General features: G+C 39.3%; 2 protein-coding genes across 4 annotated transcripts; both read left to right on the top strand.

The window, feature by feature from the left end:
• Positions 1-229: 229 nt before the first annotated feature.
• On the top strand, positions 230-5,656 carry parvb (parvin, beta; the record flags this gene model as incomplete). Its single annotated transcript, XM_036132502.1, is given in 7 exon segments — positions 230-288; positions 395-414; positions 821-882; positions 982-1,050; positions 1,179-1,280; positions 1,364-1,436; positions 4,942-5,656. Coding segments are annotated over 7 exon segments (462 nt in total), but the record flags the coding sequence as incomplete, so codon positions are not given.
• Positions 5,657-9,190: 3,534 nt separating this feature from the next.
• parvg (parvin, gamma) lies at positions 9,191-25,816 on the top strand. Of its 3 annotated transcripts, none has more exons than XM_021310866.2 (13): positions 9,191-10,501; positions 12,132-12,245; positions 14,655-14,719; positions 15,712-15,814; positions 15,950-16,093; positions 19,076-19,191; positions 19,279-19,334; positions 19,426-19,463; positions 19,568-19,629; positions 21,295-21,363; positions 21,489-21,590; positions 22,164-22,236; positions 24,700-25,816. In XM_021310866.2, the coding sequence occupies exons 2-13, from the start codon at positions 12,182-12,184 to the stop codon at positions 24,771-24,773; spliced, it is 966 nt and encodes a 321-aa protein (XP_021166541.2). In that variant the 5' UTR covers positions 9,191-10,501; positions 12,132-12,181; the 3' UTR covers positions 24,774-25,816. The 3 variants fall into 3 exon arrangements, with proteins under 3 accessions (XP_021166541.2, XP_021166540.2, XP_021166539.2); XM_021310865.2 differs by having other exon boundaries at positions 12,088-12,245; XM_021310864.2 differs by lacking the exon at positions 9,191-10,501 and having other exon boundaries at positions 11,048-12,245.
• Positions 25,817-26,630: the final 814 nt, after the last annotated feature.

Here is a 26,630-nt window from a genome sequence, read left to right as displayed (position 1 = left end):
TGAGTTAACAGAGCACTCGCACTACCGTGACATGAGATTAAGTAGCACTATTATGGGGTCGTTGCTGTGACATTTACATGCAAGAGCTGGTATTTCCTTTAAAGGCAAGTGGTTTATGAATCGAGCTGCAAACGCTAATATGTTCTCGTCTTTGATTTTGTTTCAAACAACACAGTTCAGCGATGTCAGCTACTGTCTGAAGTCACATCTTTGATTTCTGTTCACACAGAAGAGAGAAGGAATGCTGCAGACCGCTGTAGTGACCAAAGAATTGACCAGCACCACGGAGTAAGAGCAAACACGTGTCGCATGCAACATGTTTATGGCACCTGTTGGATGTGGCCAGTGTCTGAAGAACAAATTCATTATCTTGTTTCTCTCTTTTTCCTTCCAGAATGATGATGGGGCGATTTGGTGAGTGAAAGCAACATCATCTGTGAGGTTATTTCTCTCAGGTAATAAAGAAAAGCTCAAAGTAAAATCCTCATCAGACTCATCATTCAAATACTCACAGATGTGGGTATTTGAATGATGAGTCTGAAGATCCCACATGTGCAGCACAGGGAAGGAAACAAGGCCTATAAATGTGCGCTGGCTGGCATCTGATCTAATTAGTTACATATATAAACCTGATATAGGCATCAGTACGGCAATGTGCTGCCATATAGCTTCGGTTCATTTTAAATGTTTAGAAGAAAATGCATCCTAGTTTAGGAACAAATATATGACTCTTTTTTTTTAAACAGATTTACGTAAAACTATCGTAATGAGTAATCAGGCGGTGTCTGGGCCACCTTCAAGTTGTTTTTCTTTCCAGCAGAGAGGGACGCCTTTGATACTTTGCTGGATCATGCGCCTGACAAGCTCAATGTTGTAAAAACGGTAATATCAGTGGATATTACATGGTTGTTTTTTATTTATTTATTAATTTTTAGATTGCTTTATAGAAACTCTGAACAGCCTTTCGGATTCTCTTTTCAGTCTCTCATCACCTTCGTAAACAAACACCTGAACAAGCTGAACTTGGAGGTTACTGAGCTGGAATCTCAGGTAGGACAATTGCCTTGCTTACGGATGCACACATATGATCACAGTTCAGCCAGGAAGATTATTTATATAACTGTATGTATATCTATATGATATATGTTTCTAAGGTATATGTGTTCATATTTCTTTAGTTTGCTGATGGGGTGTACCTGATTTTGCTGATGGGGCTGCTGGAAGACTATTTTGTCCCTCTCTACAACTTCTTCCTCACCCCTGAAAGCTTTGAGCAGAAGGTTGTCTCACTTTTAGGAAACACAAAATTAGAAGAATTTGTTTTAGGTGAAAACCATTAATAGTTCGTTTTGTTCCTACTTAGGTCCACAATGTGGCATTTGCCTTTGAGCTGATGCAGGACGGAGGCCTGAAGAAACCCAAAGCAAGACCAGAAGGTAATCCATCATTTCACCACCTTATTACAGGTGCAGACAAAGGACAAAATCTCCTGGAAAACAAGTTTTCATGAGCAGATTCAGTAAAGGCGGATGGTCTTAAAATAAATTCATCAATTGTTGCAGTATCATAAACCTACAATGATGTGTTCGAACATCACAATTCTCGCGTCCCTGAACCTTTCCGTAATAATCACAGCGGCTATAAATTGAATGCAATGGAAGGAGTTTAAAGAGTTGGACTTTAGTTTTTTAGTTAGTCATAGCATCTCAAAACTAAAGTAATCCACAACTTCCTGTGTAAATATGACACTCCACATTGGCCCGTGTCTCTCAGGCTCCCTTCAAAATAGGAAAAACTAATAAATAAATAAATAAATAGTCAATTCAACTGAAAGATGAGTGTTTACCTTATTTTTATTCATTGATATTATTATATATTTTGGTTTGTTCAGAGTAGACCAGGACTGAGCTTTTTGGCAACAAAGACTGCATGCTAGTTTAGAGTGAGACAAAGGATGACTATAGGAACATTTCTATTACGAGACCCAAACACAAATGTTTTCCTTAGCCTTATTTTCCCAGAACAACCCTGGCTTTTATGTGAGTGTTTCCTCTGTCAAGTGCAAAGCAGGGCTCTTAAAGCTGAGTGGTCACTCCTCCCTCTGCAGCCGTGCTAGCCGAGGTTATTGCTCAGCTGCTGAGAGCGGGAGACCAGGGAGTCTTCCACAACTGAATTAAACGCTGGGATTTTTCAGCAAATCAACTGTAACTGATGCCATAGCCACAGGGATTACAATTTATAATTTACACAGAGGTGTAGCTCTGGCAACTTTTAAAAAGATTTCTTCAACATAGACTTCCATGTTCTACGACTTCTGAAGCGAGAAGGGAGTCAGGGTTAAAACCCTCTGTTTCCGCCACAATCTTTTGATCTTTATGCCGCATTTATAATCTGAAAGTATACTATAATCCCTTCATCATTAGAGGATGATGAAGGGATTATAACAACCACACATATTTAAAATAAATAAAGTCAGAGGCTGGTCTCAAGGAACATTAACCACATACACAGAGCAGTCGGATATATTCTGTTAATAAGCCACTGACTTTCTGGTTGTTTTCATTTGTGCCCCAGAACATAAATGGATAAGAAAAATCACATATTACATTGAATGGCTGATTGACTGCCTCTTTCTCACTGTGATATTTTAAAATCTGTTACAGTTCAAGTTAACAAAAATAAATTGAGCATTAGACTGTTTTCATAAGAAAATACATATAGTCCAAATTGCTTTGCCCTCTTCCTCCACTGAACTCTATTCAAAAGTTCCTGGTAAATGTCAGATGTCTTTTCTGGGGTACAGCTCTACCCTGATTATTTGATTTTTTACAGTGGAAACGCAAGGGTGTAATAAAAAAAACCTACATTTGTTCATGGAAAAATATTCTCTGTAGTGGAAATGTGCTGCATGTTGAAAAGCAACTCATGCCCACTGCTAATTACGGCGGAGAATCTGTGATGCGGTGGGACTGTTTTTTTTTTTTTTTCCTCCACCAAAGGAAATGGTTAGAATTACATAACTTCACGAACTCTTTAGATTAGATTAAATTCAACTTTATTATCATTACTCATGTACAGGAACAGAGCAACCGGAAGCAGTTTAGCATCTGACCGCAAGTGCAATAAGCAGTAATTGCATGCAGCATAAATAGAGTGTTATATAAGAGGTTATATATAAATGATACAGGTTTTTTTTTTTTTTTATAGCATATGGACAATATTTACAGATGAAAGCCTATGCATAGGTGAGACCATTCATATATATACCTGTGAGTGATTAATTGAGGTAGATGTTATACGAATGGATTGTAACATCATTTACAGCAAAGGGAATAGGCAGATGATAAATGAGGTGTTATAAAAACAGGTAGAGTGAGCTATGAACGGTGTATAAAGAATCAGCAGTAGCTACCTTATGTTACTAAACTAATGCAATATTCGGTACGTAGTACTGTGCGAACTGATTGCTTCAAGTGTGTGTATGTGTGTATGTGTGTGTGAGCTGAATGGTGCAGCGGTGATGGTCTTTGGTCAGGGAGGGAATGAGGAGTGGACGTGTGTGGGTGAAATGCTGTGTAGGAGTTCAGTAAGGTTACAGTTCTGAGGAAAAGTCTGTTCCTCAGTCTGCTGGTCCTTGACCGTGTGTGTGTGTGTGTTTGTGTGTGTGTGTGTGTGCTGCCCTCCTCCTGAAGCGCCTGCAGACAGCAGGAGGGCAGCATGGGAAAACAGACCATGTGCAGGAGGGAGGAGGCCTTCAGAATGCTGCGAGCTCCAAGCAGGCGGCGGCGCTTCTTCTGGACCTCCTCAGTGACGGAGAGTGGAGTTCCGGTGATGCGCTGGGCAGTTTTTAGCACCCGGTTCAGTCCTTTGCGTTCTGCGTTCAGAGCAGCGCCCATACCAGACCGTGTCACAGTTGGCTAGGATGCTCTCAATCACGTAGTGGTTAAAGTTCCTCCAGAATGGCTGAAGATAGATGGTTCTTCTTCAGTGTCCTCAGGAAGAAGACAGCTATGAAAACATTTAATAAATGTGGAAAGATTATGCTATTGCAGTAAAAATTCATTTATATTTAAGGCTGTTTTTTATGCTTGTACCAGGGAGGTCACCAAGTATGCGGGAAGCTGTTATATTATTACAGCAGCTGTCGTTACCACTGTCAGCCAGTAGGCGGGGATCTTGGCCTAATCTTTAAAAAGCAATAGTCTGCTGAGGTTTTTTTGCAGCCCTGCTTGTGCTTTTAAATGAAAGACGGCACCCCAAAACCCAATTATGGCCATCTAGTATATCATGCAGCCGTAACTTCAAAAATCATTTCATAATTGTTCAAGGTCAAACGTTCTCTTTCATGTCCTTGAAGCTTAGGATCTTTTAATGTTATTTTGCTCTTTGCAGCCATATTGCAAATGTTCTTTCTACAACAAAATCACTACTTACAAACTCCGCTCCCAACATTTGCACTTACTCAACCCATTCCAGCACTTTGCAATCACAGCGGCTGTGATTATCGTCCGCCGCCGCGCACAACGGCAGGTTGATTATAGGCAACAAGTGAGACGCTGAGCAGAGAAATGTAGACGTTAGGACGCTTAAAGGAGGCTTGGTGCGACAGGATTGCTCTTATCTGACTGGCCTCAGTTAGCGCAGACCCAGTTCTGGTGATTAATTCAGTTTAGTCCCAGCACACTGCGACACCTACAGAAAAAGAACAGAAACCTACTTGGTGCATCTGAAATGCTCAGTTAGGAGTAATAGATCATATGATAATCATTTGCAAATTCTTGGGATCTATTTAAGATGCAGCTCTGCTCCAAAATTACAAATAGCTGCTTGAAAGAAAAGCAGCGCAACACTTATCACAGACTCAATTTGTAATGCAAATATACAATTGCCTAAGGACAGTCTAAAACTAATAATTTCACTTATTCCCTATATTTTCCCCAGATGTGGTCAACTTGAACCTTAAATCTACCCTCAGAGTCCTCTACAACCTGTTCACCAACTACAAAAACTCTGACTGAACCTGGTTGCCTGACATTACTCTGAACGACGACATTACTCTGAACACACAACATCATCACAGTGTGGACACTGGAGGAGACCGCCTGGGACTCAGAGACATCATCATTATCTGCCAGCCCGAAAACACGACCCCCAGAGGACCGGACAGAATAAGGCTCCGAAGGTTCTGCTTCGATCATTTCCAAATGTCGGTATTTATTTATGCCTTCCTCGAAAGTTATCCGCAACGCAAGAAGCAGCGTGACCTTTAGCTTTGCATCTGAATGCAGCCATCATGGGAAAATGATGACGCTGGAAAATGTGTGTTTAAGTGAACTAATTGCCTTCAGTGCCCAAAGTTTTTCAGGTATTTCCAAAGGTTTCAGAACTAGCCTAATTATGCATTTTTTAATAAATGGACAATAAATTGATTTTTTTGTTGTAAAAATGCTTTTTTGTTGCAAACAAAGCCAGAAGCTGGTTAGGACTGCTTGCTCTACTTTATCTTTACTTGTATTTCATTAGCCAATGCAAAACAGAACTCCGAGAGTTGCAGTTGGTTGAACACTTGTACTTATAAATGTGGTATAAAATTACCTGATTGTAATAAATTTCATTTAAAACTCCTATTTAAATAAAAACAGTTCAAACAAGTCAAGTCAACTGATAAAAATACTTTTTTTTGCTTTTGTTGCGCTCTGCTCTTTACCAACCTCCGGATAAGTTTCTATGACATATGTGGGGCCAAAATTGCTGCCTAGGAATGCAGCTCAATGATCAAAGAATATTTTATAATGTCCTAATACATCTTTTTTGATTGCATATATATATATATATATATATATATATATATATATATATATATATATATATATATATATATATATATATATATATATGTGTATATGTGTATATGTATAAACTACAATTGAAAAAACTTTGGGACATTTGGAATACTTTTTTTTTAAATCCGGGTTCAAATTGGATTGCTGGTATAAAAAAACCCCCAGAAAAATTTTTTTAGCTGTTGCGGGAATTGAATGACTGTGTAGTAATTCAACATATTGATACTTATATCATAGTAACATTCAACAGCAAATTAATAAAGTCATGATCAAAAAAGGACCAAAACCTCTCCCTGAATGTTGAGGCAATTACTCCCACAAACATGATGTGGGGCCGAATACCCAAACAGATCCAGGGTAGAAAACAGAGGAGCGAGATATAGCAGCTATTTGGACACTAACCTGGTGCATTATTAAAACCATGACTCTAAAAATTCACCTCCTAGAGTGGAGTTTGAAATGTCGGCTCACGCATTTAAGTTCACAGTGGAAAATTATATATTTTTTAAAATCAATCTTTGGTTATATGAGTTGATCTTTAGGAATTAATATGGATTCAGAATTGGAAAAAAATATATATTTTTTTAACAAAGCCCTACTTTAAAACATTTTCAGTTGATAAAGTCTGTTGCTGTATCTACAAGCAAAGCAGAGCTAAGAACTAAAGAACAATGACCCCAGATCAAGAAGCTGCCAGAACCATAGTTCCCTGTTGGTATGTTGTTCTTTAGGTGTTTTTGCATCAAATGTGTCTTTTGGAGAGTGGCCCAAACATTCAAGTTTGATCTCAAAAGACCATAACCTGCTCTCTCTGGAGTTTTCAGGAGACGTTAAGCAGGCCTGGATGTTTTCTTTGGAAGAAAAGGCTTCTGTCTTACAGCTTTAGTCTGGACATGTGCAGATTGTAGGAGATTGTTGTCACATGGTGAACAGAACCAGCACTTGTTGGAAACTATTTTAGGGTTGCTGTGTTTTTTTTTTTAAACCTTCTAGAGACTGATACCTTTGTACAACGAAATTTTTATGATCTTTCGTTACCTCTCTGAAAAATAGGGCTTTTGTTAAAGGACACAGTCGAGTAAATGTCGAGAAAGTCCCACTGGGACAGCTGAACTTTTCCCCCCTCATTCATTAGATTCGCTGTATTCGATGGCAGGGGTTACCTCAAAAGGACAAATTCCGGAAATGAATCAAAGAGGGTGGGCAATTTTTAGAAAAAACATGATTATTGCACATTTTTGGTTACATTTCTGTAATCCAGGGCTCAGCAGCTGTACCTGTTTTTTTTTTAGATTTCCTGTGAAATCTCTGATAGCGAGCTACCCTTGATGCAGGAACCTTTTTGTGAAGAATGACCCATGCTTTTTGAGTCAGTAGGAACTGTGGACTTTGAAAGAACTGTCACGGACCCCAGCTTTTGAGCATATCTGGGTTGTTTTTGTTGTTGGACTGAAAAGCCTTATAACTACGCTTCTATTTTTTATTTGACAAACTACATTTTACACAGCAGTATACAATTTGTATAATGTAATCAAAACAGTGAATACAGAAATGAGGTTTTCAGTATCCAACTGTAAAACAAAACCATACCAAAAAAAAATGTCCTTTCAGGAAAAAATTCAAACTAATAAAATTTTTATTGAAAAAAAGATGCAAAATGATACTGGGATTCTCTCAGCTGTCTTCATCAACGCCACGGATCCTCCTGGGCCGTCCTGTGGAAACACCGACTCTCCTGTCATAGATGGCTCACAGGTTGGCATCTGACAAAAGCATGACGGGCAAAGCCTCTGCAGCATTCACAGCTGTCGTTGCTGCTCGGACTGGTTGGAGACTTTCTGTGGACGCCAGTCTTCCTGAAGCAGAGGTTCTCCTCCCAGTATTGCCAGTTCCCCTTTTAGTCTGCGTGGTGTTAATCCTGGTTAAAAAAAACGTTCAGAGCCACTGAGGGCCCCGACATTTGGCAGCCAAATGTTTCAAGCGTCGAACCAGGAGTGTGCTTGATTCACCGGGGTAATAAGTTTCCTTGTCGTGTTAAGAGAGCCCTTCAGTGAATGTTGATCAACACTGTCAGAGTTCATGTAAAAAAAGTCTGACCTATAAAAAGGTAAAAAAAAAACCCAACAAAAAACATTTAGTTGTACAAGACTACAAATTTTTTTATCAAACAAATGTTTGGTATACCTTTAGTTGTAGCTTCAGTTCTTGTTTTCAAAGGAAAACTCACTACAATAAATTTACTGAAGCAAGGATTTGTCTCCATCTTAACACAAAACACATAAGATCATTGAACTGTACAAGGCTCGTTTTATGATGGGCATCTGGAGTGGCTGGTAGCGCTGAGCGATCAAATTTTTTTTTGCAGGCAGAAAAAAAGACAAGTTTGAACATTTACTTTGTAAAATTGGTTTATAATAGTTAGGTGAATGAGAGGCTCTTCTTTTTTTGATCATCCAAAAGCTTCCCAATCAGGCCTCTCAGTCTGACACTGACCTGTATTGTTGTCACTCCTGATATAAACTATTGGAGTGCAGCTGCTGAGCCCTGGATTACACCCCCCCCCCCTTCAATCGATGTAGGTCTTGGTTGTCTGAGGCATGATCCTTGATGATCCAGAATAAGGGGTTCCATCAGTGAGGGAGTACTAAAAGGCTGTAGTCAATCCATGAAAGAGTGACTGGATGGAGCCCAAAATTGGGTGTCTGAGTTTAGTGTATTGAAGTCGTTTTGGAGCCGTTTTGGATCTGGTTGAACAACGTAGAAGAGGAATATCAGGAACATCTTGTGGCTGTTCATTTGGTGGTTGCTCTTTTGAAAAATCACAATCTTCTCCATTATTGTCATCTCCTGAGAGCATAGTGATTGGTTCATCCAAAATGACAGGTTCTGAGAGGGCAGATATAGATGAAACTGGTGTTAGGGCACCGGTAGGTGGCAATTTCTCAGGTTTTGGAATACTTATCACAGTTGTAAATTTGGCACTCTCAAAGTTTGAGTCGTCACCAGACCGGTCAAAAGAATCCATTTCGTCTCCATCCTCAGAGAAATTGTCAGATTCCCCATTCTTGGTCTGGAAATTAGTTTGACAGGTGGGACTTTTGGGGCTCTCTGTGTAGAGTACGTTGATGTTTCATTTTATTTTCAGGCTGAACTGTGCACACAGGAAGAGCACCAGCCTGTTTGGTTGCTACATAAACATCAGATTCCCATTTATCAGCCAATTTATCACTCCCCCCCTCTTCTACGTACATTTATGACCAAGACGCAATCTCCTGTATTTCTCCTAACAGATTTGTTTGTTGCTCAGATGAATTTCACATGATGAATTTCATATTTGGAAAGAAAAAAGTTTTTAAATGACCCAAGCAGTTGTAGGACCAGTGCATGACACCGAGCTGGCCTATATAGTCGGTCTTCAAAGCTATTAAAGCTGATGCTGCAATGTACCTTAAAAGTGCAGTGCCTCCTTGCTGTCTCAGGAGAGTCCCGGTCTGAGGGCGTCTTCGCGCTTTTAAAGGAGTCTCAGAGGAGCTTTGGACTCCTCTCACTGCGCTCCTGAAGTCACCCCGGCCCGCCGGCGCTACCTGGAGACCTGCTAAGATTTACAGAGCACGTCTGCTCTTGCATTTTCTAACCACACTGAATAATTGAGCGAATAGATGAGTCAATCTACACGGAGATCTTACAGCATAGCTCAGCTATGATTTTTTTTCTTCTTCTTCTTCTTTCGTTCATCTCGCCTATCAGAAAATAAAGGGCTGGAATCAAAATGAATGAGAATTTCATTTGATCCGTCATGCATTTGATAGGGTAGATTTGCTTTGGCTTTTTGAGAGAGATTGACTTTGGAACAGACAATTCCTGCAATTTGGGTAGGGGTAAAGGAATTATGGATTTATTTTAGGCCTTTATTTTCTTGTCTAATACCTTTGTTGCTATGGTAACTCTCCACATCTCCCAAATTGCCCCTTCGTCTCCCTTATGGGTGGTCTTTTTTTTCCCCTTTTCCTCAACAATGCCTGAGCGCACACAGGTTTTTTTCCCCCCCCACCTCCTTATTTTTGTCTGTCTCAATCCGGCTTTCATTTTGTCTGGGCTTTGCTGTTTCAGACGTAGAATGGAGAAGGCTGAACACCAGATGTCAGCAAATTGAGCCAACCAATCACAGAGAGAGAAGAACGAGCGGCGTCTGAATGTTTCAGGCCTCAACAAGTCACGATTCTTCTCCCAGTCCTTCCAGAGGGGTTTGCTTTCCAAACAATGCATATATAGCTCTCTGTTCTCACCTTACGCACGCTTGGGTTTATTATAATCACAAATGCAGATCGTGTCACGGAACAGAAACAGCCCTATCTAAAACGCGCTCTGCTGCAAAGCCTGCATCTAAAGGAGGAAGTGCTACCTTCCTTCATGCCACATCCTCTTAGTTGTGTCTATCTTCCTTTTTGACCTGCACGCTCCTATCTTTTACAATTATGCGCTGTTGGGTCTATTGCTTTCCTTAGAGCCTACTTTCAGATCTGAAAGCAGCCCCTAGAACTTCTTGCCCCCGTGTTTTTGGAGGTTTGTGACGTCTTGTAGAGGAATTTATTTCAGCAGTACTTCCCCCCCCCACCCCACCCTCCAGTCCTGTTGTTCTTGGTCTCAGTGAGCTGAAGGTAAGCTATTTCAGAAAGTCTTTATGTTTATGACCTTGTTTGAAATTTACTGTCAACGTCAGGAAATGGAAGCCACACGCGCATAAAACACACGTGGGGGTGAAAGAGAAGGTGCCGGCGGAGGCTTTCCTCTTTCTCCGGATCCAGGAAACTGCAGCTCGACAGCCTTCGTGTCACGTCTGTTCTGTCAGAAAGTGTGACTTTGTGTGTTCGCTGTGCTTTTGTCTGAAACCATGAGGTTTGAAATATTCAGAGGCAGAAGCAGAGCCACGCGACCCCGCGGGGGTCGCATGGTACCAGATCTGCTGTGTGTAGTGTTGAAGTGTATGAGGAAGTGAGCAAACCTGACATTTCCTATTTGAGTGGGAAGTTTCTGACTAGATCAGGGAGTTATATGCTTCTTTGTTTTTACATGCTACTGCCTTTTTAAAACCTTTGGCTGAAATTCTACAATTCCTCATGACAACTTATTGGTATTTGCCTTTTATAAGTGGAGCTTTTACAGTGCCTTCCAAAGGTTTTCACACCCCATAAACTTCAATGTGAATGGGAGTAAAGGATATATGGCTTCAAATTTTTTTTAAGATCTCAAAGTCTTTTGGGATGGATGGCTCCCATGCTGCTACTGAATAAAAACATCCCCTCAGCATAATGCCGCCACCACCATGTTATGTTAGCTTACCCGCACACAAAGTTTTTACTCACACAAAGTGTTTTTTTTTTCATGCATTTTCCATTTTGGTTTCATCTGAAGAGAGCTTTATTCTCCACATGTTAGTGGCAAACTGGGACTTCCTGTAGTTTTATTTTAGGAAATGCTTCGTTCTTGCCTCTTTTGGACAAAGTTTGTCGATTCCACTACTTATAGTTGTCCTGTCAACGGATTCCTGCACCCGAACCGTCTCTCTGCAGCTCCTCCAGGTTCACCATGAGCCTCCTGGCTTGTTCTCTTAAGGCTGAACTTACCCATCTCACAATTTCAGGTGGAGAGCCATGTTTTGGTAGATCTGCAGCTGTGACATACTCTTTGTATTTCTGGATAATTGTTTAACAACTCTGCTCTAAACCTGTGTTTATCACTGAGCTGTCTGTTCTGTTCCTTCATGAAGCAGTTCTCATACAAACCCCTGAGACACTTTCCAGAAGAGCTGGATTTACCCAGGTTATATTACACATAGCAGGACTCCATCTACTAATTAGGCGACATCTGAAGGCGGTTAGTAGCAATAGATTGTATTTAGGGGGATGAAAGTAAAGTGGGGTGAATACTTCACTATTATCCCCTTCTTCTTGGTGCCCTATCACATATATTCCAAAACAAAATACATTGAAGTTAATGCTATGACATCACTAAATGGGGGAGAAAAAAAACTTTTGCAAGGTACGCCGTAGACATTTCCACTGCGAGCTGCCAGTCAGTAGAATCAGCATCTTCCCCTGCTGGTCAGCAAATCGATGCCCTGCTGCAGCAGAAAGAGGAGTCGCACCGTTAAGGACACTGACTAAGCTGTTTCAGAGAATTGGTCTTTCTTCCAATCCCGCTGATGAGGAGTGTTTCTTAATTTTGCTGCCATTTCTATGTTTAGCTCTTCCTCACAAGGCGTTTTCGGACCCGTCCGCCTCTCTGCAGATTCTTGCCAACAGGTCAGCAAAGAGACTGCACCGCCCAGAGGAGGAGAGATGGAGGCCGCCGTTTTTGAATACCAAAAAAAGGAGGACCCCCTGGAGGCGGAGTCTTTTCAGGGTATGTGTGCCTTTAATAAAGTGGTCCAGCGAGGTCGGACAGCCCGCGGACACCCACCTGCTTCTCCTTAAACGGGAATCACAACAGACTGAACTATTGTCTTGGCCACTCACCTTTTTGTGTTACGTTTCAAATATTTCGTTCCTTATCATACCGTTGAGTGTTAGAGACATATTCACCTAGCCTTTAATTGCTATTGTTATGAGACTTTGCTGAGGTAAAAATCGTTTCCTTATTTTTTTCTAGCTTTCTTAGCGTGAATAAAGATGAAGACAGGTCATCAAACACTCAGATTAAAACAATATCAATAAATAATCAAAAACACTATTAGATAATTGAAAAATATAAGTATAGATACATCTTTTTTTAAGGTTTTACTGGAACTAGTGGACTTTATTTATTAGTAGCTGGACAGGACGAAGCAAAGGGGAAGAGATGCAGTAATCAAACCCAGGACAGCCGTGTGGAGGACCGTCCCCTCCTACTATTGAGCCACATGATGCCCCTTGATGTGTCATTTTAACTTAACAACTAGTGCATTTAGTCATAATCGAAAACTGGAGTTTCTTAAACAGCCATGCAGTAAGAAATCTGTGTTAAACATTTTCAGCCAAATGTGCACTCCAAGACTTCAATATGTCCTTGAAACAGGGATTGTTTGCTGTTATATTTGGTCCTCCTTCAAATCTTTTTGACAATGTTGTGCATTTTGATCATACAGTGAAGTCCAAAATTATTCATACCCCTGTCAGATTTAGATATATTAATTTCATTGAACCCAGAAATTTGTATCAGACAGGCTCTGAGACAGGCATTGGTCAAAAGACAAAACACAAAAGTCATGTGTCAGCCGGAATTTTTTTTAATTTACTATTAATCTAAAAATGGTAAAAAATTAGTCATACCCTTTTAACTAAATCAAATCTCAATTGGCATTTAGACCAATTTAACCCTTCTAAGTGCTGACCAGCTTTCTGTATATTCCCACTTGTATTATGATCATGTTAATCAAATCAAAACAATATTTTAAAGCTAAATCTGTGAAGGTATGTGTTAGTCGTTGCAGTATGAAAAGTGCCCTGTAAATAACATTTAAGAATAATATTAAGCTTAAAAGTTTTTTTTCTGCATCAGAAACGTAACATTTCTGTAACATAATTGTCACAGAGCGAAGCACTGTAATATTTTCAAGTCAATTTCAAATATTAAGATATTTGTCTTTTTGCTAGGTTCATACCATTGCATCATGCAGATATTAGCAACCATGGAGGCGATGTCCACAGTAGCCCATCGTCTCTGAAGACAATATTTCCATATAGACTTGGTGTCCCCATGATGCCACTCCTATTAGTTAGGAGGCTAGCAGTGAGCTAACACTGAGCTTTGGTGATGTTTTTACTATCCTCCTCACAGTGAGTGTTGGCAAGATTAACATGGACGCACGTCCAGCCTAGTTGTTTTAAACCTTTTAATAGTTGCTGTACTGCAGATATAGGCACATTTTGGCAAGCAACTATTTTCCGGCTTACTGTAATCAGCTTTCAGATTTATAATGAGCAGCATACATTTACCTCTACTAAAATGGCATTTTGTCTTCCCTTTCAGTGGATAAGACAAATAACAAATGGTCATTTTACATCCCATAAAACCAGGAAGTCCTGCATTACTGATTAGAAATTCCTACACAATTAGTTAAAGTTAAAAAAAGCATATATTGTAAAATAGCTTCAGTTATATTCACTTTAAGAGTATCAAAAATGTGGAACTGATAAAAATAAGTGATTTCCTAATGTGGGATTTTCCCCTGCACTGAATAAATTTACTCTAATTAAAGATGGATTTTTTTTTTCTATATTTCTCAGTGTGAGGTTAAGCTACATTAATACAAATTCGTTTCAATCTTTTTGTTATTTTACACTTCTTTATCATGGGTACCACTAACTGTGGAGGGCACTCTACATGAACCTTTAGGTCTGAATAAGTAAAAATATATAAAGAAGGGAAAGAGACCTAAAATAATTTAACTCCAGTATCTCTGAGTCTTTCATCTGGCCTCTACAGCTCTCTGAAGTTGACATATCGTTCTCAATATGCTATATTCTCCATCATGTTCTTTCTTCATGCATTAATGGCTTTATCAGAAGAGTTTCTTCTCCCTGGCTACAATTCCTGACTGCATTTGGAAATAGCTCTGCTGAGAGTAAAAGTTGGCCAAGATTAAAAAGCTAAAAGAGCAAATAAGGCCTTCCAGAGTCAGGTGATAATTTTCAGTGGGTATGCCATTGAAAGAAATCACAGTTTGTTTGCTCCATTTTCAGCCATAAAACATTTTTTTTATATAGCCAAATTATTGGTGAAACAACAATGAATTAATAAGCCATATAATAACACTTTTTCATTTTTGCACAGGAGAGAAAAGGAAGCTCATCCAGCCGACATCTTTAAAAGACCCCAAACTGGAAAAACTAAAGGAGGTAGAAAATAATTTATTTCCTTTTTGTTGTACATCATAACATTCATCACTTATCTATGATACATACATACATCGCCTTATAAAAGTATTTTCGAACCCTTTTCTATGTTTTATCGTGCCACAATCACAGACTTCAACACATTTTACTTTATTGGGATTTTCTGTGATAGTGCAACACAGGATAGAACACAACTCTTGAACTGCTGTATGAAGCTCCATCCATCTTCTTATCAACTCTCATTAGTTTCTCCATCCTTGCTGAAGAAAAGCTTGCCCACATCATGATGCTGTCACCACCACCAAGTTTAAGCAAAGGGAGGGTGTTTTCTCACACAGCATTTTGCATGCTGTAGTCCACGGTCTTTATGCTGCTTTTAATATTTTCTAACAAACCTCTGAGGTCTTCACTGAAAAGCTGCATGTTCACTGACCTAAATTGATAAATTATACACAGTTACACTCTGTTAGGGGACCAAAGGTGACGTAAGTGAATGCTTTTTAGATTTTTATTTGTAAGTAAAGCTGGAAACATATAAGTTTCCTTTGAATTTACAATTTTGTGCTGATCTGTAATGTAAAATCTCCCTTTTTGGTTGCAACGTCACCAAATGTGGACAAGGTTTTGCGATCTCTACAATGGTTTGCCTGAACATAGGTCACTCTGGATTTGTACGCAAGGCACGGAGCATCAATTATATGCGATAAGCCGGAGAGGTGGAAGGCTTAGCGAAAGTTAGAGAAAGTTTAATGAACATCTATGTGGGAATAGGCACATGAAATTGTAAAAAATAGTGAGTGAAATAGCAGCTTTTAGTTTTTAATTCTGTCCAATTAATTTCACCTAATATTTAAGAGTAGATAAAGTTAATTAAAAAAAAACAGGCTCTCATGCTGTTTTTTTCTTCTTCCATCTGCTACATTGTTAAAAGAAAGGCTTGTGAGAAGATGAGGTGTTTGATGTTTCTGACTGTGTGATTAATTGTGTCTTGAGAGGCATTGGTTGATTGGATCAATACGACTTTGAAAGCAGAGCACATTGTGATTCAGAGCCTGGAGGAGGATCTGTACGATGGACTCGTACTTCATCACCTGCTGTGTGAGATATTACACATTTGATGTTCCATTAATTCACTCCATCCTGATTTCAATAACTGGACGAAGAAGAAATGTAATAAGCAGTCTCCTAAACTTAGCCCTAACCTTATAAATAATGTCTTCCTGGTGTCTGCAGCCAGATTAGGTGGCGTGAACTTACCGGTGGAGGAAATTGCGTTGACCAGCTCCGCTCAGATCCGTAAGCTGGAAGTGATCCTGAATGAGCTGGACAAGAGGCTGGGCATGCAGGACAGCAGCCTGATCAAATGGGACGTCAAACGTGAGTCATGCATTTGACTGGCATTCAGCAACAAAAGCAACAAATGAACAAATGTTCCCTTCTGGCACCAACGTTAACTTCATAATACAACAGGCTTTGGTGCAAGCTTGAGGGTGCCATCTAAGCTTACACCAACTGGGAGGAATTTCAAAAGTGAGATAAAATGTGCTTTCTGAACAATAAAACCAATAAAACCAGGCTAAGTCCTCCAGATTTTGTACGCGACTAAACAGCCGAATGTGTTCATAGTTTTATGCTGTCACTCGTTTTCTCTTTGTATGAGTTGACATTCCGAACCGAACCTAAAAAGGCTTAGTCTCACACAGTTTTCTAACAAATTAAAAGCAAATTTCCAGCCTTTAAGTTTGAGTGTTACTTGAATTCAGACCAATTTCTCGGTAACCATGATCGCTGCTCCGATCCTTTGATACCACAGCAAAGCAAACTGCACACTATTACATTACATTACATTATTACATTACATTTTATCATTTCCCCCCAGAAAACAAGTGACTGAACAGTTGCTTACCTATTTGAAGACCAGAGACGTGCAGTTGATATTCTATTTATTTGAATTTTTTTTCTTGATGCCGTGGTTGATGTTTGTATCTATCAACAGGTAAATAGAAAGCTAATTACCAGTTTGAGTTTTTAAAGTTTAAAGGAGCTGTGCAACGGAGAATAAATCTCAGTTAGGGAGTTACTTAGTAGGCTCCTAAGTAAGAATCTATCTTATGAATGGCACTAAAGCAACTTTATGTTCCAGTTGCAGGTCAGAAAACCAATACTGTTGTTCATTGCTGTACTTATTAAGTTGACTGTTGTTAATCTGAAAGCTGTGTATTTCTTTGCACGTTATGCATTCAATCACCAAATGGACATGTTTAGGATTAAAAGTATCAAGGTATATCAAGATTAACAAAATTGTTTTAACATGGTTAATATTTTCGGCCAAACAGACAAGCCCCTTTAAAAGGATGACAAAAATAATTGCAGAATCAGTTCTAACAAAAGTGTAAGTGCGAATATACTAATTTGTCTGGCACCCCATAGCATTGAAATATTACAATTATAGGGCTTACATACCACCCCCATCCCCCGCATAAAAACACTCCAAAATAAATAAAATAAGATAAGCAAACAAAAAAAGCCCAAAAATCAACAAACAGGCCCAAAATGGAATTGAATGGATAGGCTGAGAAAAAAAAAAATCTAAATTCAGACACATTTTATTAGAGAACAGATGTGATCATTTCTTTTATTGTTCATTACTGTTTTTACACTATTTTTCCTATAATTTTGATGGGGGCTGGAGATTTAGCTCACTGCTTATGATCCAAGTGGAATAAAATCTTTGTTTTTTTCTAATGTATCTTTAGCTAAAAGAAACTGATGTGTTGGTGGTGTATTGGTTTAGTGACTGACTTACAGACAACACACCAGTTTTGAACTGATCTATCTTGCTTAAAGTATTGTATTATTTTAAGTAGCAGCAAGGAATTACGGTTGTTTATCCTAAATGTAAACCACCTTATTCAGTGTTGTTTTAGATTTTTGTTTAAACCACGATATCTTTACTCATATTTATCATACTGTGAGGATCTCATACTGGCCTCAGATCTGCTGTAAGGCAGACTGCAACAGAAGATCCTTCCTGCCCCCAACCACAGCAATTCTTTAAAGAACCTTCAATAACAGGAGTTACAATGATGTTAAACTTTTCTTTGGGATTAATAAAGTAATTTTGAACTGAAATGAATGCCCACTAATAGAAGTTGTATAGTACTTTGTCTACGATATGGCAGGAAGATGGACTTCAGCTATACAAGGACAGGTTAGCCCTTAAAAGCAACTCAGCTATCCTGCACTCCTGCAGCACCTCCTACAAAATACAATATCTCAAGTGTCAGTGTGGTAAACCTTCACCAGATGAACAAAATACCATACATGAAGTCAGGATCATCAAAATCCCAAGACTCCCTAGCTGTTTCATGAGGGTAAACATCTGGTCCGCTGTTCCACGGCCAGGATGGAAGCCACTTACTGTAGCTACTCTGGAATCCAAAGTTTGACAAAGCGTCTGAGCTTCCTTTCCATCTAACAAGGGTGCTTGTTGAAAAAATCAGAAGCTAAAAAAAACCCATTTGTACTAACCTGATATTAATGATTAAAAATGCAAAAATCACTTTGGGGGTTTTCTGCATTTTCACGTCACTACTCGGAAAAGGGACGTTAATGGTGCCGTTGCACCATCTCTAGCTTAGAGTGATTCATCATCGAGCGGACACTTCAGATGGTGGCGCTAATGCACCAAAACGTTTCCTGCTGACCGCCGTTAAAAAACAAGAAGAAAAACAGCGAACGGATGAGTTCAGTGCATCGCGATCAATTCTTCAAACCGGCCAGAAGAAAACAATAAAAAAAAAAAACAACAACACTGGGGTTTATTCTTCCGGTTCTCAAAAGAATAAAACACTTTGCCAAGCTGGAATTAATAAGCTACGACAAAGAAATGAACATCCAAATTTGGGTAACTGCTTGTGCAGCTGTCTTCAATATTGCGGTCAATTTCCTGACAATGTTGAAAGCCTTGAGCAGTTTGGAGCAACTATTGCCCTCCCCTGCTGCCCTGGTGCCAAGGGATGGAATTACCCTCTCCAAGACCTCAGATTTGACCTCTCCATGGATGACGTGTGTCCGTGTCCCCTTACAAACCAAAAAGCACCTGGGAAGAGTCTCTGTTTTCCTTGTCTGAGCTATAAAAACCGTTTGTGAGTAGTTGCCTGAAAGTCGTTCTACGCACAGCCTCTCTGAATACCACCCAAAGTCAGCCTTTTTAGTTGTGCTTCTGTTTTGTTTATCTATGATCCTTTCGGTTTGTATTAGTTACCATACAGCGTGTTTTTGACATCCGTCACGTCAGTACAAGCTGAACATTTTTTTTTTGTGTGTGTGTTTTGTTCTCTGTTGTTTGCCTGTCAGTCATCCACAACAAAGATCTCCTGGCTACCATTCATCTGCTGGTTGCCATGGTGAAAGCTTTCCAGCCTAAGCTAAATCTGCCACAGAACGTGAAGATTGAGGTTGTCATAGTAGAAGTAAGTCTGTTCTGCCCCAGATCTGCCTTTTAACACACCAAGGTGAAATTTCCACACGGCAGCGGCTAGCTTTCCATTCTCGCCCAGGTCAGCAAGAGCGGAATCAAATCTGAGCTGCAGACTGAGGTCCTGACAGGGGACAGGTGAGGAGATTTCTGCGTCTTGCTCGTGTCTTACGTTGGGCTAAAAGGAAAAAAAAAAAAGGTCCTGTCACGTTTGTATTGTCTTTTTCAGCTACAGCCCTGATACAGACTCCTCCAGCAATCCCGAAAGTGAGTGAGAGTGGTCAGGGGTTGAGCCGATACGACATCTTGAATGTCATCCAAGCGCCATTAAAGCATACTAACACATTTTCTGGATGTGTCACCAACCCCAGGGGAAGATCCCATTGAGCAACTGCTGAAGCTCGAGGCTAACAAGGTCAACACAGTGAAGAAGGTAAAAAAAAAGACAAAAAAAACCCCACACACAGCCCAAAAAAAACAAAACAGAACGACAGGAAGAGACATGATGCCGTTGTCGATGCTCTCAACACCAGAGAAGGATTTGTAGAGTTGATGCATGAAATACGCCTCACACTGTGTGGGCTCGAGGTCTGCGGCTCAGCCCTCGCTGCAGTGAACAAGTCTGTTCAGCCCTGTCAGGGTAACCTTTTTCCTGAGTTATTATTCCACACCGGAGTCCAAAACATCTAGTCATTTTAATGTCTTCATAAAAATGGGCCAACTAGAAATTATTGGACTGTTGATTTATGAATGCGTAATGAAGCAATTATTCAAATAAAGCGGCTTAGTTTGGAAATATTACTGAATGTCTCGGTTATCTAAAATAAGCACCGTCCACCATTAGAGCTACCTGTGAATCAGTGCATCAGTCATCACGGGTGTGTTAGCTTTACTTGCACTCGATTTGTTAGGCGAGACAAGGCTAGGCGTGTTAATTTGCATAGCACCGCCATTCATACGCAAGATAACTCAGAGTGCTTTATGGAAAAAGCTCTTGAAAAAGAACTACACCAAAACAGGAGTTGCGACAAAACACAATTTAAGGACCACGTCAAAAGAAATAAACAGTTAAGTGCACATTCAAGACAATTAACTAAGACACAATAGAAAAGAGCTGAAAATAGTGGAAAAAAAACAACCTCTTTCCCCAAAAATTGGTCACAAACCCGCAAAGACAAGCTGCCTCTGAACTCCTGTGCATTCATATATTGCACAGGAGTGTATGATCCACCTTCCTGGTGTGGGTCAAGACCCTGCCAACCACATTCTGTATTAGTTACACAACCTGATAATTGTTTTATTTATATATATATATATATATATATATATATATATATATATATATATATATATATATATATATATATATATATATATATATAAACTAATGTTTTAGGTCAGGATCAAGTCCCCCCTCACCCCCCCCCCCCCTCCACATGTCACTTCCGAGATGTTATCAGTCTGTTTATGCTTTGAGATGTTTTAGTACATTTATGGGAGCTAAGGGAAGCAAGTAAATATGTAATTACATTGGCATGACAATGGCGCCTGGAGGAACTCCGGATGTGATCTTTGTTTACTCTGATGTAAGATTTCAATACAAACACAATGCAATAAAGACAAAGCAATTAAAGATGCCCCTAAAGACTCTTGGCGTTTTGAATCACTTCAGGATGACTGGCATTTTTTATTCTTTGCAGGTTTTACAGCTCAGGATATGATGCAGTGAAACCTGCAAAGAATATGAACTTGCAGGTTTTATTCCCAGTGGAAAACAATACGGTTCCTGTTGCATTAGTATTGCATGGCTGTTTTTTTTTTTTTGCTGCTACTCAGTGTGGAGCAAATAGACTTTGTGCACAGATTTCTGCCTCTTTCCAATGAACTTCAGTGACTTGGCAAACATCCTTTTCTTCCTCTAGATAATTGTCTGCTATTTGATTAGTCTATTACATGACTAATGCTTTTAGCAGAGATTGCAAAGCAATCACACGGCATACAGAATAACAGATGCTATTCTGTTATGAGTCTGATTATGTAATCCCCCATTGTTGCTGAAACTAACATTACCTCTTAATGTAATATCTTCCATTTTCAGGCCATCTTACACTTTGTCAACCAGAACATGGCAGCCCTGGGTCTGCAGGTGGCTGATATGGACAAACAGGTACAATCAGACAGATTGTGTATTACGGTCTGCTGAGTAATAAAAATAGACCCACTGTTTATTATCCTGAGATTTTATCACCGTCCACATGGGCATGATTCAGGAACCTGTGTTTTCTATCCCAGTTTGCTGATGGAGTGATACTGCTGTTGCTGATCGGTCAACTGGAAGGCTTCTTTATCCCACTGGTTGATTTCAACCTGACTCCCGTTAATGACGCTGAGATGGTAGAGTATGACCCACAGTGTGATTTTTAATTTTGGAGAATTCTTTTCATCTTAACACAAAAACATTAATTTCTATCATCCCTTTTTCTCCTTATCTGTGATGAAGTTCTTAAACCTATTTCTAAAAGGCCTTAATTTTACGTAACTGGTTTCTTATCTAATAACTAAAAACTGGAAGAAGTGCCGTTTGAAATACATGATTTGATTAAATTTATTTATTCAATTGTCATAAAGCAGATGCTTGAATACCCGTGCCAGGCCTAACCATTACTAATGTGAGGCAACAGGATGGATTCATGAATGATTCATAGGGGCAAAGACGACAGTTAACACCTTTCCTCCTAAAATATACAGAAAAATATTATGTAAATAATAACAAATAAGCATATATGTTAGGGTCAAGTAGTTGTATGTTACAACACTTTACACACTTATTGCCATGAGATCGTAGATCTCTACCGGTTAATATCAAAGTACGAGACTTAGTTCCACTGCAAAATTAAATATCTGTGTCCTGTCATTTCTAAACATAATATGTATTTACAATTTTGTGTGTTTTGTTTTTAACTGTAGCTTCATAATGTGACCTTAGCCCTGGATCTTCTGAACGATATTGGCCTGCAGCTGCCCAGTATTGACCCACAAGGTGAGAAAATGTCACTTAAAAAAAAAAAAAGCATTGACGATATAACAGAAAATATTGGACCGGTGGGAGAAAATGTACTATCTATAAAATTACTGTAAACAAAGTCAGATAGCTGAACATTCCCCTGCTCCAAGACAGCGGCGTCAAAGCAATTCAGATTATCTCCTCCATCAGCAGCATCTTTCTGGCTGAAATAGGAAAAGCCAAAATGTGTTTTCTACGTCAGACGGGATGTTTTGTCCAATGTAGATTTAATCTGCGGAGTGGAGTAGGGTGGAGTGGCAGTGTTTTAGAGGGAAAAGATGAAATTCTTCGGGGAATATAAATGAGTGTAAATCCAGTCTCATATCTATCCCTGAAGAGGATTTTCTCATTCTGAAGCCATCATCATTCATTTGGAGAGGAGCAGCAGGAAAGACGGCCTCAAAGGGACAATGTTGTCGTGGTGTCCTCTGATAGGAACAGGGATTAAACCTGGCTCCTGTGGCTACATGTGCTGTAGGAGTGTTTCCCTGGAAGGACAAATCTATATTCATGAGCTATCCTGCTGCTATTCTCTAGCTAACTCCGTTATCAGACCCAAAATCTGGACTATTAATGTAAAATTATGAGTGTGTTTGTTCAGTTCCAGCTTGAAAACTAGACAATCAACACCGATTACAAATCTTTCTGTTTGTGGCATAAACATTGGAATGTGAGTGTTTCTCACACAGTAAAATAAGCTTGTCATTATTTAGACAATTCCTATTCTAAAACTATAGAACGACGAGCCAGAAACACACGGCTAATGCACTGTTTTTTGCCACAAAGTTGAAGATAGATGTTTATGTACTGCATAAAAACATTTCCTGTATCATCAGAATTATTTATTTGTGCTAAATCCCTGAAAAACATGTAAGACGTGTAAAACATTTTTTGGAAAAAAATTTGTTATACTGATTTATTGAAATTCAGAAGTTCATCCTCACAAAAAAAACCCCAAAAACATACATCCATTTCTCCTGACCACAGAAATGATAAGTAAGATATTTATTACAAAATTAACCAAAATCCTTCTCATTTTGTCACATGTGATGGAAGTAACATTCCCTGTAAACAATCAGTCCTCTCCATCAACAATGTTTTAGTCAAGTTTTTCTCATTTCAAACCTAGATGTACGGAGCGGAGCTCATGTTTATTTCCTGGTTCCTGAGCCAATCATATGAGAGTTCCCAGCTCTGCCCACAGGTAACTTGTGGGCAGAGCTGAAAAGGTGTGTGCAAGCAAGGTAGCAGTCAAGCCCGAATGAGCTACACCAGTTCTATCAGCAGAAACGGGCCAAAATTCCTGCAAATTATTGTGAAAAACTTGTGATAGGGCACCCAAAATCAAACTGAATCGACTCGTCTGCTATTGGATCGTATCCTTTCACATCATATCATGTAGCACTGTATCTTACCCGATTGTATGGTACTTTGCAGTATCGCATTTAACCACAATGTATCACACAAAAAACATTTGGTATCACTCTTTGTTGCACTGAATCCAGATGCACCATAAGACGCTGAATTATACTTCTCTGTATACAACTGATTTAAAATATGCGGCCCAATACCATTAATACATACTTTATAAAAAAATTAAAAGTTTCTTTGCTACTTTTACACTCTTTTTTCCATCAGAAGGGTATTTATCAACATAAAAATATTCTTACAATTTAAACCGCATCACTACACTTACCTGCAAATCATAGATCTTAGAAGGTTACGTTTATATTTGTAGCAAATACCTACCATCAGTTCCTGTATTTTACTTTTTCCCCTGCAAAGAAGGGAACAATGTACTAAGGTGAACAACTGACACATAGGGGTTTGAATCAGTCAATAGCAAATGGATCGGGCTCCCTTCTCCGTGGATCCGTTATTGACTAGAAGAGCTTCTGGCTGAGCTTCGCCATCCCTCTTACACACACTCAAACTTTCCCACAATCTTCCCCACTGGACATATACGGCCCCTTTTGATTTTCAAATAAATCCTCAGCACTAACTATAGCGGATCATGTAAAGACCAGCTCAATTAATCTTAGCCCAGAGATAGGAGTTAATTTAATTCATTTTTAGTGTCTTTTTAATTAACGGCATAATTGCCGTCGTGGAAGGCGAAATTCCAGGACTAAAGGCCTAAAATGGGAGCACGCCATGTGCATTAATTAGATGAGCGAGCGATGGAGTCAATCTTAGTGTCACGTTAATTCACTTAGTGAGTCCCACAAACTGCAAGCGGATTCGGCGGGAGCCCATCTCACCAAGGACAGAGAGATTAAATTTCTGCCTAATGGATTTTCCTTGTCCCGCTGATCTTTTGACCGGTTTGGGTGGATTGGGAGGGGAGCTATTAGCTAATGTTCATAAAGTGTTGTCACAGGCATACAGCCTTGACTTGGTGCTGATTGTGTAACGCTTGTCCTGTGAACATTGTGACAGATATCGTCTCTCAGGATATTGCTGCCACCTTGAAGGTCCTTTACGCCCTGTTCAAGAAGCACAAGAGCAACTGAGGGAGAGGATGCTGGATGAAGACAACCCGAGTGGCGCAAAGAAGACAGAGGAAAAGTGGCAAAAACTGGAGCTTATGTTCATTTGACGGGTTTAATTAATCTATGGCTGTATTTCAGGTTAAATTTTTGGGTCATACCTATTTAAAAAACGGAACCCTGAATTTTATTTTGCTTTTATGAATAGATGCATTGGAGTATAGGCCATGATAGATCAAGTTAAACCTTCTCAAATACCAGCTGGAGCATGCTGAAAAAGACATATATGAGGTATAACTATCTTGTAAACTCCGGTTGAAAAGTGTATCTGTAAAGTCGTTTTTTTCTTGATGAAAATATTTCATCTCACTGTTGTTAAATTGAATACTTCAATGTTACGTTGGTGGCGGCAGCTGCGGCAGCAAATTGCTTGAGCATAATTATGTCAGAAAAGCGGCAGTGAGAGGTGTTACGTTGCGGCTCTGCACACCTGACTGAGGCTCAGATAGGAGAGCATGACTGAAGCAGCTGATGGGAGCCAGACAGTTTATGCAAATAAAGCGCAACATTCAGAAAACAGCCAACGTCTTGATTGGCATCACTGGATAAAAAAATGGTTTGTCCGACAGCAGAAAAGTGTCTGTTTTATATGTATCCATCACAATTTACAGAACAGATTTTATTTTACTGATTTTCGTGATGTCCCAAATTCTTAAAAAACAAACAACGACAAAAAAAAACCCATATGATCTTGTTTTTTCCCTTTTAAGTTTTTAAAGTCTAGTTACTTTTATATTAATAAATGCCATCATAATTAACAACTTGCTCTGACATTGTATTATCCATAGAAATGAACATGGTTTTAAATTCTGCAGTTAATATATTTAACTGTACATGAATGACTAACAAACTTACTGTATTTAAAGATATATTCGAGGTACAAATTCCTGATGTTTTCTTAACAGCATAAAGTTGAATATAAACTAATTTATATCATAAATACAGCACATATTTGTCCTTGGGCGTGGATGTAGCTCAATAAGCTTCAGTCCTTGGTGTATTCATTAGTTTTTCGTGTCTTTTTTCTCATCATATTTGCCATTCAGTCTGAAAAAAATTGGCCCCTGCTCTGTTTATTGTTGCCGTATCACTGCCTTGTCTTTGTCACTTCTGAAAAAATATGTCAATGCTTCCTCCTGTGCTTCTGCTGATGTTCTGTGAATTCGTATTTCGGCTCTAATGAATGGTTTACAACACAATTTCACACAGTTGCGGAGAGCAAGCAGGATGCTGTGTGAAACAGATAAGAAACACTCGTGAAAACAAAACAGGGAAAACTGAAGGAATGCACTTTTATATCCAACTTTTCCATTATTGATCATGAATATTTGATTGGTTATTAGTACTTCCTTAGCCATATATTGTGGTATTGGTTGCTCACTTTGTCCATCCATTAAGCTTCCCCCACCATCTGGTTAGCAGTTTTATCCTGGCGGGGGTGCTGGGGGTGCAGGAGCACTGGACGGGTATTCAGTCCATCACAGGTCATGTTCAGTTAGTGCAATACTTAAATATAAGTAGTTAAACAGATATTTATAAAGAAAAAACTATAAACAGGCACCATCAAGGTCTTGTCCAGTCCAGGTTCCACCCAGATGAGGTAAAGTTCAGCTTTTTCATTTGCTGGTTGGCTTCTATTAATTAGAATCACAAATAATCATGTTTGCTTAGTTTGGGCAGGCAAACAAGGACTTTGACTCAGGCACCATTGTCAGGTCCTGGAGCTTTGCCGGTCAGGTCTGCTGGGAAGCATCTTTTTTAGCTTCTTGCTTTAGCTTCTCTTAGCTGCTCTGATCTTCTTGGTCAGTTTATATAATTTAA

The sequence above is a fragment of the Fundulus heteroclitus genome, unplaced genomic scaffold (assembly GCF_011125445.2).
Source record: "Fundulus heteroclitus isolate FHET01 unplaced genomic scaffold, MU-UCD_Fhet_4.1 scaffold_52, whole genome shotgun sequence".
Classification (NCBI taxonomy): Eukaryota; Metazoa; Chordata; class Actinopteri; order Cyprinodontiformes; family Fundulidae; genus Fundulus; species Fundulus heteroclitus.
This window is presented reverse-complemented; position numbering and strand designations above follow the sequence as displayed.